At 41.4% G+C, this 13,093-nt stretch overlaps 1 protein-coding gene across 3 annotated transcripts in view; it reads right to left on the reverse strand.

The window, feature by feature from the left end:
* Nucleotides 1–206: 206 nt before the first annotated feature.
* The window catches only part of Slc17a3 (solute carrier family 17 member 3), a 28,523-nt gene continuing 15,636 nt past the window's right edge, over nt 207–13,093 (reverse strand). For 2 of the 3 annotated variants that reach the window (XM_037205888.1, XM_037205887.1), the window contains 10 exons: nt 12,613–12,846; nt 12,385–12,472; nt 5,703–5,789; nt 2,901–3,019; nt 2,619–2,780; nt 2,211–2,340; nt 1,969–2,116; nt 1,592–1,682; nt 447–583; nt 207–363 (listed from right to left, as the gene is read on the reverse strand). In XM_037205888.1, the coding sequence (XP_037061783.1) occupies nt 449–583; nt 1,592–1,682; nt 1,969–2,116; nt 2,211–2,340; nt 2,619–2,780; nt 2,901–3,019; nt 5,703–5,789; nt 12,385–12,472; nt 12,613–12,846 (1,194 nt within the window). In that variant the 3' untranslated portion in view covers nt 207–363; nt 447–448. The remainder of the gene's footprint in view (nt 364–446; nt 584–1,591; nt 1,683–1,968; nt 2,117–2,210; nt 2,341–2,618; nt 2,781–2,900; nt 3,020–5,702; nt 5,790–12,384; nt 12,473–12,612; nt 12,847–13,093) is intronic. The other variant, XM_037205889.1, reaches the window with a different exon arrangement.

Below are 13,093 nucleotides of genomic sequence, written 5' to 3' on the forward strand. Positions count from 1 at the left end.
ACAGATGATGACTTGGCTAGAATTCTGAAATTTTAGGAGAATGTTCCATGTAGCAAGATCTGCCCATGTGACTCTTGCTATGAGCCCTACTTCCCTGCTTCTAAGATATACTCAAACTCTCTCCCATGACACATGAGCACTGCATTTCTCTTCTGTGAAACTACAATGTCCGTACACACATTCTCAATTAAAAGATGACAACCTGGTTCTTTGCTATATTTTACTTTATTTTTTATTCATCTTATATTTTCTCCACAAGAAATCTGAATGAAAGGGACCGGGGGACCTGATGTCATTTTTGATGGCAGTCTTCCCACATAGGAACCAGCATGTGTAATGATTTCTTTACTGGAGGCGGGACAGCTAAGGAAGAAAAATGACAGGAAATTAACAATTTGAAGTCCTGCCTCTGTGACTGCACTTCTACTGAAATCATTGTCTGTTACCTTCACAACCGAGTGAGCGTCCTCTCCTTAGCCCATTCTTGGACATCTGCTTTCCCAAACACGAGGTAGATGATTAAGCCAAATTGGTTAACAGCAAGTAATAAGAAAAATAAATTCCTCCACCCGAATTCAGAGTCCTGGGAACACAAGACCCAAAGTACATATTACTTCTTTCACCTCTTTTTCTATGAAACTGAATCACTAATTCAGACGACAGTCTCCAGGGGTTTTCCATGTTGAGAATCATTGCCTAGAAGTATCTTGATAGTTAGAGAAAGGAAATCCAAAATATACTCAAAATGTTCTACATTAGAGAGATTTGCAGACCCTCATGATTGCCCTATAGAGCTATGTTTGTCATCAACATTATCAAACATTATCGAAGTGTCACACACACATTCTCTGTTGCCCAACCTTCCCTACAGATGCTATGCTAAAACTGGTTCTAAGATTCTTCCATCAATGTCACAATGTGTTGAAAAGATACTGGGCGTCAGAGCTATTTCCTCGGATCAGAACGACTCATTTTACCAGATTTTCAGTTTAAGCATTAGGAGATGAAGGTGATGGTATTAATTTTCATACTGATATGAGAATGAAACGTTAAACAAGACTGTGATGTATAAAATGCTTGTCATAGTCAGGCAGTGGTGGTGCATGCCACACCTTTAATCTCAGCACTCAGGAGGCAGAGGCAGGTGGATCTCTGTGAGTTCAAAACGGTTTGCAAACGGTGGTTTATAAGACAAGTTCCAGAACAGCCAGGGAAACGCTGTCTGGGGAAAAAGATGCTTGTCATGATACCAGCATGCATCAGGCTCTCACCTGTGCTGCTTCTCCTCTCCCTTCCCTGTGTGTGATTATTTACACAAATGAAAATTCGGCTTGGCAGGCCAGCATGGAAACATTATCCTGAGTCACCTATGGGGTTGTTTGCTTCCCATTTCAAATGGAGATTATGAGTGGAGCTGTGGTTACTTCTTTGACTCTAGAATGACCTCAACTCTGGTTCATTCTGCTCTCTACTTCATGGTCACCCCTAATTCCACACTATTTCCCAACCTTTGAATATACTCTAGCTATCATCACTTTTATAAATGCATGTGGGAGAGTATTTTAAACGTCTGTCTTGGCATGGAAACTACCTGATTGAGGAAAAAGCCACCAACAATGGGTACCAGCACAGCAGATGAATGTGCTAATCCTCTAGATGTTCCCAGAAGAAGGCTGGCATACCTGTGGATAATAGAAATGTCCCAAGCTAAATCCAGACATCTTTCAGCCCCGTTTTATGTGTGAATCCACCATGTAATTACATCCAAAAGGATTTGGACAATGTATATTCAATGTGAGGTGATATGTCAAGTCAACACTCCTCCACCCAACACGCCCTAGGCCCATCTACGGTCCATGCTGTTTTACAAACTTTGAGACCCTAGAACATGATAGATCATTCCCACCCCCCAACCCCCACTCCCCACCCCGGAAAATGTGAAGCTAAGAGTAGACACAAGAGTCCTACCTTGGGGCAATATCTAAAGCATTGATATAGACTCCGGACTGACACAGAGGACTCAATCCACAGGAAAGCGTCAGAAATGCAATTGTTGTGATATAGCTGGACTGGACATAGGGCAGAGCCACAATGAGGGCTACTGGGGGTACATTTCCTAGGGAATGTGGAACAGACAAATCCAAGAGTGAGATGCATTCACCGACGGTTGAATACTTACAAGTCATTCAACTCTCATGCCCTGTTCTTACCTAAAATTGTGATGATTTTCCTCACAGTTACAAGCCTAAAATTCTTGCTCAGAAGAAAATCTGCGAGCTGGCCTCCCAGGATACCAACGACCCAGGCAACGATAAAAGGAAGAGAAGACAGGAACCCATTCTGGGGTAAAAAGACTGAGTGAATGACCATAATTAAGGCAGTGAAAAAGCCTGTTGGTAATTCCCTCATAATTATCCCGACACTTGGAAACCATTCTTTCTTGGGAATCTTGGCAAGCTTCTAAGTCATACCCCCAGCATAGTTACTGTTACAGGTTTGAAAGATGAGATTATCTTGGGAAATGAGAGTTAATGCCCTGCAGATAGAATGATTTGTGCCAGCTGAGGAACTGAGGAATCACGCAAACATGAGGGAGGAATGGAGTGAAATTTACTCACGTCTCTGATGTTAATTTTGAACACAGAACTGATGTAGGTTGGGGTGTATATTATAAAGGTGTTAACAAGCCACTGGTGGGTCATAGTGCAAAGACATATGGACCAGAGTGGCAGAGATCTGAGCATGGCTTTGATGGGAAGCGGCTGATCTTCTGAGCTGACCTGAAAACAAATGCATTGATCCAAGCAGTAAGATCAACACGAGGCTCAGAGTCTCGGCCACATTTAGGAACCCAGATGTGGATTCAAGGTTTCTGCAGAGGCTGGAGTTTTTATGAGTACCTGTTGGTGCAGGGAGGATATGATGTATTCCTTTTCTGGACCACTTATCCACCGGTGAGAGGCAGGGTCATCATAAACCAGAATGAACCAGAGAAGGCAGCAGATACAGCCGATACCTCCTGCAAGTGAGGGGAGTGTTCATCAGAGAGCTCATTTTTGTCTTTTTTTGAAAAGTGGACTTTAAATTATGGAACAATGATAGGCCTGTTTAAATGTTGCAAAGATAGCCTAGAGTTGCCACACACCTCTTGTCCTGCATCTTCAGTGTTGGCATCGTAGAACATCTGTCAACACTTTGACTCCTTACTCCTAAATCCTGAACTTTACATGGATTTTACATTTTTCTTTTTTAATTGGTGTAACAGTCATTGCACATAATGTTGGTTTTTGATAATTCCTTTTAAATGTATCACATGTTTGGAGCACGCCAGCTTCTTCCCATCCCCTCCCTAGTTACTCCTCTCCCTCTCTCCCTTCCAGTTACTAATCTCCTTCCTTAGCTGCCTGCCTGCTTTCATGTGTGTATATGTATGTTATGAGTCATCTATGTGTGTATGTATGTATGTGTATGCATGTTATGACCATATATGCATGTATGTATATGTACATTATGACCCATGTATGTATGTATGTATGTATGCATATAGATAGGTAGACAGATTGCTTTATAAAGAATTTTGGTTTCCACAAATGAGAGAAGAATACATGGATTGTTTTCTGCATCTAAATTTTGGTTTCCACAAATGAGAGAAAAATACGTGGATTGTTTTCTGCATCTAAATTTTGGTTTCCACAAATGAGAGAAAAATACGTGGATTGTTTTCTGCATCTAACTTATTTCTCTTACTATGATGATCTCTAGTTCCATCCATTTTCCAGAAAATGACATAATTTCATTCTTTGTTCCGGCTGAATCAAATTCCACTGTGGCTCTGTGCCACATTTCCTTTATCTGTTCCCTGTTGCTGGACATCTAGGCTGGTTCCGTGCCTGGGATGCTGTGAATAGTGCAGCAATAATTATGGATGTATAGATCTCGGTGCTGGGCTGCCTAGAGCCCTGTGGGTATATTGAAGGGCTTGTTCTTATGCTGGGACATTTTCTAGGAAAAGCTATTGCCAAAGCTCATTCTGAGTCCTTTCCAGTTCTCAAACAAGTGGTCTCATACATTTCTTTACATTTCTTGTTTATTTGTGTATGGGAAGAGGGTCACAGACTTAGGGAGAGCGTAACACTTAATAGCCATTTTAATAGGTTATATGGAGGTATAATTTTGATTTTCATGCCTCCATGACTAAAGGTCCTTGGTTAAGTGTCTGGTTGTAGATCTGTGATCTCTCTGTGTGGATTTGGTGAAATATTTCTGCTCATTTTTCAACTGAGGTTTTTGTATTCTCATTGAGTTTTGAAAATTATTTACAAATTTTAGAGAAACATATAATTGTTTTGTAGATATTTTCTCCTTGAACCAGTTTGTCCTTTTATTATTTTAGTAATGTTTTTTGAAGAGGATATATATTGTTTAACTCTGTTGATATCCAATTCATCAATTTCATCTATGGCTCATATTTTTGGTGTCATATTTAGGAATTCTTTAGTTAATTAAAGAACAAAGAATTTACCCCATTTTCTTCTAGAATAATTTTTCCAGATTTCATATGTAGGTCTGGTATTCATGTGTGTGTATGGGGGGGGGTTGTCTTCCTTGATTTTTTTGAGACAGGAATCTAACTGACTCTGGAGCTCATCTAGTCGCCTAGGCTGCCTAGCTAATATTTCTTTATGTTTTTTTGTTTTCTCAACCTACTGCTGCTCCACAGGACTCTATTTTGAGTAGCCCAGACTGGTCTCAAACTCTCCGTGTCATCAAGAATGACCTTGAACCTCTAGTCTTCCTGTCTCTGCTCTCTGAGAACTGGGATTAGAGGCATGTGGCACTGTGCCCAGTTTTCTGCGGTACTGGGGACCCATCCCATGGCTTCATCCTAGGCAAGAACTTTATCAACTAGCCTACATCCCAACCTTGTTCCATCAGTTTTTGCACGGTGCATTTGGGAGCTCTGCTGCTGGGTACATGTGCATTTCAGATTCTTGTGTGTTCTTGTTGAGTTGGTAATACTCCTTGTTGTGAAGATCTTATCTGGTATTAATATATCCACCCAATTATCTCTTAAGTAATGTTTTCATGTTTCTTGAGCTCTGCACCGTCTCAAGAACTGACAATAACCCACCTCTGGCCTCAAGACACTCACTGACTGGAAGAGGAGCAGGTGTGTAAACAAAACAAGCTAATGGGAAGTTTGAAAACAGAATGCAAAGCCACTCCAGGGGAAGCTGTAGGTGAAGCAGTACTTTCTTGGTTTCTAACTCAACCGCAGTCTGGGGGCCAATCGTGAAGTTACCATGAATTACTCTCAGTGTTTGATATGTTCTTTTCTTTGGGAAACTTGAGGCTTGCCCAGGACCCCGCTCCCTTGCTATGTTTAACCCCCGACAAACCCACAGCTACACTTACCTCCCAGGATTGCTTTCTGTCTCTGAGAAAGCACTGCTCTGCTGGCCTTCCCCTCCTGCCTGCAAGGCACAGTGGAACCATGATAGTTGAGCCTCATGGAGGAAGAGGAGTACTTTATATGAGGCCAGAGGATTTCCACATCTTGGCTAACAAAGGTTATCTCCTTATATTAAGATATTTTGCTTCCCTAACATTTTGATATGTTGACCCTCTTTCTTCAGAAAAGTACACACAGATGCACAACCTCAGAAGAACATCACCGAATCTCTCAGAAGCCAGCTGCTTACCGAAGATATAGAAGACAAAGGGCCAGCCAAGGGCTTCACTAATGACGCCACCCACAAGGAGGACAGCAAAGGTTCCCAACACCATTCCTGTAGAGAGACAGAAAGAAGGTGGTGGGACTCCTGCCTTCTGCCAGACAAATAATGTAGGCTGGCATGTGAACGTCAAGAACTGCCACCAAACTATAGAATAAGCATGTGCAAATGCAAAACCTTCAGCCTTCTCATTTAATTCATATACTTCCCGAGAGTCATTCTCCCCCAAAATTACCATTGCAGGTGACTGTCATGCCACCCTTCAGGTTGTCTTAATTTTCAGTTATATACACTTATTATTGAATAAAGCACATGAAGAGTCAATGTTGTTGTGCATCCTCCAATTCTATCCCCTCATCCTTCTGAAGGCAAATATCACATCAATTTATTGTACAAGAAACAGTCATTCACCGTATTTTCTGTGCACTTATATGCTATTTATAGAGATCCATATATTCATTCTCTTTATAAATGCATTTACAGGGAGCTCATTTCTCCATAAATATGCTAATGATGCTGTTTTAATTTCTATAACTTCATAGAGCATTCTAATATATGTTAGTCATATTCCTATTTCACTGTTTTTCAAATATTTGCAAGCTATCTCACTTTTTATGTTTAGTCAACTTGTCAAATTCCATGTGTGTGGAGTCGTTATTTTAAAAGAAGTGCTATCATAATGGCCCAAGGGTTTTAGTCATCTTTAAATTTTTTTTATTTTTTAATTATTGTCTGTGTGTGTGTGCAGTGCGTGTGTGTGTGTGTGTGTGTGTGTGTGTGTGTGTGTGTGTGTGTGTACATGAATGAAATGCTCATGGAAGATAGAAGAGGATGTCAGGTCCCCTAGAGCTGCAGTTACAGGTATGAGTGCTGGGAACAGAACTTAGGTCCTCTGCAAGAACAGTACATGCTCTTAACTGTGGAGCCATCTCTCCAGCCCCAACACTCATCTTCATTGAGCAATTGTTCTTACAAATATCTCCATTGCATTGTAGATTCTTATAGCATGAGTCCTAATTGGTCTTATTAATAAAAACCCGGCACCAAATATAGGGGGAAAATGATGAAAAATCAGAGAAGCAGAACAGCCAGCCACTAGTTCTTACCATTATGAAATCCTCAGATGAAAGGGACCTGAGTTCCTGTCTCCTCCTGCTTTATATTCCTCTCTCCACCCAGCCATATTTTTCCTGTCTCCACCTCCCTAGTACTGGGAATGAAGTCGTGAGATCCCAAGTGCTGGGATCAAAGGTGTGTGCCACCACGACCTGGCTCTGTTTATCTTTTAGACTGGATCAATCTGTGTATCCCAGAGTGGCCTTGAACTCACAGAGATCCATCTGCCTCTGCCTCCCAAGTTCTGGGATTAAAGGTGTGTGCCACCACTACCTGGCCTCTATGACTAACTAGTGGCTGGCTTTGTCCTTTGATATTCAGGCAAGCTTCATTTATTAGAACATATACAAATACCACAACAGATTCTAATTCTAAACAGGCATTATTACTCATTTCTGAATATAAACATAATTTTTTTCGTGAAGAGAATATCAGAGGTAAACTTACTAGATCAAAGGCTATGTATATTTTAAATTTTGGTAAATACTGCAAACATTCTTTGTGGAAAGCTGTAGCAACTTAAATTGCCAACATACTTCTTTCTCATCTCCTTGATAACATCTAATATCCTAAAAAAAATTTTTAAACTTTATTTTATGTGCATTGGTATAAAGGTGTCAGATCCCCTGGAACTGGAGTTAGAGACAGTTGTGAGCTGCCATGTGGGTGCTGGGAATTGAACCTGAGTCCTCTGGGAGAGCAGTCAGTGCTCTTAACCGCTGAGCCATCTCTCCAGCCCCTAAAAAATTTTAAGCACTTGTCTTCCATATAAATAATAAAAACAACCTCAGTTTAAATTTTGTTCTTTATAGTAAAGTTGAATCTTCCTGTTTACCAACTTTATTGTTTGTTGTGGAATATCAGTTCAAAATGTGTTACATTTGTTTTTGCTGTGGAATATTTGTTTGATGATGCAAAGATGTATTACATTCTTTTATATTGCATTCATTTAACTCTGTAAAGCTGTGTTACTTTGTCTGTCTGAAACACTTGATTGGTCTAATAAAGAGCTGGATGGCCAATAGCCAGGCAGGAGGGAGAGGACAGGTGGGACTGGCAGGCAGACAGAATAAATAGGAGAAGAGAGAAGAGAAAGGAGCAGAAAAAGGAGGCGAGGAGGATGCCAGGGGCCAGCCACCCAGCCAGCCACAGAGTAAGAAGTAAAGAAAGGTATATAGAATAGAGAAAGGTAAAAGCCCAGAGGATAAAAGGTAAGTGAGATAATTTAAGAAAAGCTGGCTAGAAATAAGCCAAGCTAAGGCCGGGTATTCACAAGTAAGAATAAGTCTCCATTTGATTATTTGGGAACAGGTGGCAGGTCCTCAAAGAGTAAGAGGAGAAAAATCAGCTACAATTGTGTACTGTCTTTTTTCTGTTTTTTTTTTTTTTTCCAGTTCTTTCTCTTTGTCTGAAGTTACAGACTCTTTGTGCATTGTGAACAATCCCTGTGTGGCATACTGGCAGCAGTTCTTCCATCTTTAACTTTGTTTATATCATTGTATTTCACAGTCAGCAGTTACAGACATCTGTGGAGTCACCCTCTAGATTTACTCTTTGGCCCAGACTTCTTTTTAACCTACACTGCAAGGTACAAATAATTGTTTACATATGCTTTTTCTTTTATTCATGTTTATTGTAGCATATTGTCTATGCTATCTCATTTAAATACTAGCAATCAAACTTGCCTGTGGTCAAGTACAGCCAGCTACAGTTAAATGAACTGCCCCAGGCTGGCCTTTTAATAACAGGAAAGGAGCATTTGAAAGAGAATATCAAGTTCCAGGGTGCATGTATAGAAAGCTGGAAGTGGGTACCTATTCTACCACCAGGTCCATCCAATCCGTGCCTTTCCCCTAAATGTCTGCCTCTACCTTGGTTATGATGGGGGGACAGACTCCTCTATCCATCCAAGGTCAAGTCCTTTCTGTTCTCTTGATTTCCCCTGTCTCAGTCTACTTCAAGCCTGGGCTTCTAAGTGTGTATCTTCTCACTTCTTCACCTTCACTTTCCTCTTCATTCCTGACTCTTTCCCAACCACATGCAATGCCAATAGCATAGGATCCATATTGGAAATAAAGGGCAAGTTCTGGTGTTCTGTTGCGTAGTAGCAGGCAGAGTGTAAATAATGATAGCATACTACATTTCAAAAAAATCTGAAAAGGAAAATTTTGAATAATTTCACTACAAAGAAATGATCAATGTTAGAGAGATAGATATGCCTGGATTTGAACATCAGTAAGTGTCCACATGTACTCAAATATCTCATGGCACTAGGCCATTAACATTTATGATTTTTAAGTCAATTAAAAACAGATTTAAAAGTTAAAATATTTTTCAATATTCTAAAAAAAATAAAGAGGAGTGCAAACAAAACAAATATTGGCCTCTTTGGAGTCCCCTCTGTACATTTTGGTGTTTCTTTGTCCATCTGCAAGGGAAAACTCCCAAAAGGCTGTAGCCCTGAACATTCAAGAGGCATATGAGCCACCAATCCCTAGAGTGCTGGGGTCTGCGACATTTGAATGTACCCATCTCTTCCTTGTTCCATATCTTAAGACTGATATCTCAGGAGTTTCTTTAGCATTTAGAGCTTGATAAATGCTTTACCTTGGTTTGCTCCCCACCCTTTAAAGGGACCACACACATATCAACACAGCACTACTGATTCAATACATACAAAGGCCTGGGACAGCCATCCATCCTATGGTGCTGCCCATTCTGCCCCAGTTATTCAAGAAACAAAACACAGCAATGATCAGGATCTTCAGTTGACCTCCTCTACTCTTTCCTGGGTCTCTTCCATAGAGCTAGTAGATGTCTTTGGTCCAGGATGTCTTTCCTCTGGGGACAGTTTTGCTTGAACTCTAACTTTGTTTTTCATAACCACCCCCTTGGTGAGAGGGCTGATGAAGTAGAAAGACAGAGAAGGGATATTTAGTCATCTGAGCACATATGGTCCTTCCATGTGTTTGCCTCCTATCTCTCATGAGATAACTATACCATTCCCTTGTCTCTCTCTCTCTCCTTCTCGCTCTTTCACTGTGTTTTAAATTAACTCAGAAAGTTGCGCAATGATGGCATCCAATTTGGTTTGAGAGCCTGTCTGTTTCCTGAGCTCTGGGCTAAGCTAATAAGACATTTTCTTCTTCCCATCTAGCCTTCAGAATGAGCTATGAGCCCTGTTTGACCTGTACTGTTCCAAAGTTCTGTGAGTGATTGCAAACTTCCCTACTTCCATGTATCTTTTGTAGCCCCTGAAAGCATGTCCAACCGATGATCCACAGACCACCTATACTCCAGGATAGCTAAGAATACAGCCCATCATTAAATCTTAAACTTACTTAAACGTTATGAACTATTCTATGATTGTTTTTTTTTCTCATTTTTATTAGCTCTTTGAGAATATCATGCAATCTATTTTGATCATATCTACCCCTCCCCAATTCTTTCTAAATGCATCCATCCTTTCCAACCCACCCAACTGTGCCCTATTATTTATAAACCATGAAGTCCAGTTTGTGCTGCCTGTACACTTTTGGATGAGAGGCCTTCACTAGAGGTGGTCAGCACACCGGGACCACATTCCTAAAGAAAACTCAACTCAGTTCTGAAGTTTGGGATGAGACTTCACAACGTTTTAATTTCTCGACTTTGTTCTCAAGTGTGAACTCTGTAGATGACAATGTCAAAGGTTTGAAACACCTACATGCTGTGGGACAGTCTGTATGTCAAATTGCTCTGATTCGTCAATAAATAAATAAAACACTGATTGGCCAGTGGCCAGGCAGGAAGTAGGTGGGACAAGGAGAGAGGAGAATTGTGGGAAGCAGAAGGCTGAGGCGGAAAGACACTGCAGCCGCCGCCATGACCAGCAGCATGTGGCAAGGTATAGATTTATGGAAATGGTTAATTTAAGATAAAAGAACAGTTAACAAGAAGCCTGCCACGGCCATACAGTTTGTGAGCAATATAAGTCTCTGTGTTTACTTGGTTGGGTCTGAGCGGCTGTGGGACTGATGGGTGACAAAGATTTGTCCTGACTGTGGGCAAGGCAGGAAAACTCCAGCTACTCCTACAAAAAATATGATGTACGTTCTGCACTGAAGGCCGGCAGTAGGCTCTTTGGGCCCTAGGCAGGTGCTTTTCTGGAGAGGGTGTTTTTCTCTAGCTTTCTGGGTAGAGCAATCCTGTCTTCTAACCCAGGCATCACTGTAAGTGATATCAGTCTTACCGAGGCAGGAATGTGAGCTCAACTGGCTTTGTTTGGATGGAATTTTTCCATCTGCTCTCTCTGTGCCACCCTCAGGAAGCCCGGGGGTTCCCTATGAGGAAGCCAGGAGGTTTCCTGTGTTTTCTGAAGTCAGAAAAAATTTCTTCCTGCAGTTCCTCCACACCAAAGACAAAGTAGCCTGTGCTGGGATTGCCTGCATTAGCTATCACATCCCTTTTCATTCATGCATTTTATGCCCTGTTGTCTGAGTGAATGTCTACAGCTTCAATGTTCACATTCTCATGCTCCTTTTTCCCTGGGTTCTCTGGTGTTCTGGGGTCATCTCACAATTGGGTAACTGAGGTGAATTTCGTTTGTCTAAATTGGATGCTCCCTTTCTGTCAGCTAACATAAACTCCCATGCCCCACACCGGATACCATTATCCTGGGTTTCTGAAGGAGTTTTAGAGGCTCCCTTTAAAATATGTGGCAATTTTGGACTTGAAGAGCTCTTGACTATCTTTGAACACATCCATTGCCTGCATCCTACCCTTTTCTTACCCAGGGCTGGCCTTGACAGTGACTGTTGTTCATTTGGACCAGCTATTCTCCCTATTTTATGTTAAATAGGCTTCTGCCTGTAGAGTGGGTGCATTTCACCGACAGGTCATTTTCAGAAGAGTCCTCAGGAACAGGTAAGATGGTTCAGCGAGTCAAGGTGATCGCTGAAGCTTGACTGTGACATGAGTTTGATTCCCAGAACCCACATGGTAAAAGGGGAAAAAATTGGCTCCTGGTAGCTGTTCTTTGACTTCCAATATGCGCTGTGGCATGCATGTATATTAAGTAAATAAATGTAATAAAAACTTTTTAAAATAAGATGTTCTCAGGACAATTTAGTGCAATTACAAAAACCATTAATTTGAATCTATATGTCACACTGAATGCAAATATAAAGCTTCATATGATGGCCAGGAATTAATATATAAAAATTAAGCTGTATAAATTTGTAAAAAAACATTGGTAATTACTTTTACAACCTCTCTGCCAGTGAGTTGAAATTAAATTCCACAAAATAAAAGTGGTCAATTTGAAGACATAAAAAATATATTTAAATGTCAGAAATCATATCATAAGCAAAGTTATGCCACAAATCACAACACGGGCAAAATAAGTCATGGCACGAACGAAGAGCTGGCTTTCTTAATTTGTATGAACACTTCATTAACATCAAGCAGAAGATAAAGAACTGTTCGACGGGGAAACTGTCCAGGAGCCGAGTGGGAAGTGCGGGGTTGCCAGCTCCCATCTGTACACGTTTACCTGACAGAGCGATGCTGCAGAGTCGGCTGCGTTCGTTCGGAGGAGCCCATCTCTGCCAGAGTGCAAACTGACCCCCGAATCCAGTGCCCTGAAATCAGAATGGCCAGAGATATGGATATGATGTCATCTGGAAAGTCATACCCAGCTCAGATGGTGGAGCTCTCTGGGTTTGAGGCCAGCCTGGTCTACATTAAAAAAAAAAAAGGAAATACTCAAAACACCAGGTACCTGGGTTAAGCCCTGGATTGCTCGCGTTGCCAGGAGAACGGCCAGTCCGAGATTGGCAGCCAATGGGATGAAGAGAGTGAGCAGTGAGGACCCGAGCAGAGCAACTCCGACCACTTTCTTAGTTCCTAATTTCCCAGCCAAGAATCCACCAGGGCCCTGCATCAGCATCATGCCGTACTGGACAGAGCTGAAGATGAATCCTTGGGTTTGAGGACTCCAGTTATACACGGGGGCCTTTGGAAAGCACAAAATGCTCTTGTGAGTCACATACCAGAAGGCACTTACCGAGTCAAAGAAGCCTCATTAGATTTGAATTTTCTCAATTAAGATTTTTGAACACAGGTGGACCTGGTTGCACAGGTCTGTAATACCAGCTACTTAAGAGGCTCAGGCAGGAGAGACACAAGTTCAAGGCTGGCCTGGACTACAAATGGAGCTCAAGGTCTGCCTGGGCAACTTAATGAGACCCTTTCTGAAAACA

This window comes from Peromyscus leucopus, chromosome 5 (genome assembly GCF_004664715.2).
Source record: "Peromyscus leucopus breed LL Stock chromosome 5, UCI_PerLeu_2.1, whole genome shotgun sequence".
NCBI lineage: Eukaryota > Metazoa > Chordata > Mammalia > Rodentia > Cricetidae > Peromyscus > Peromyscus leucopus.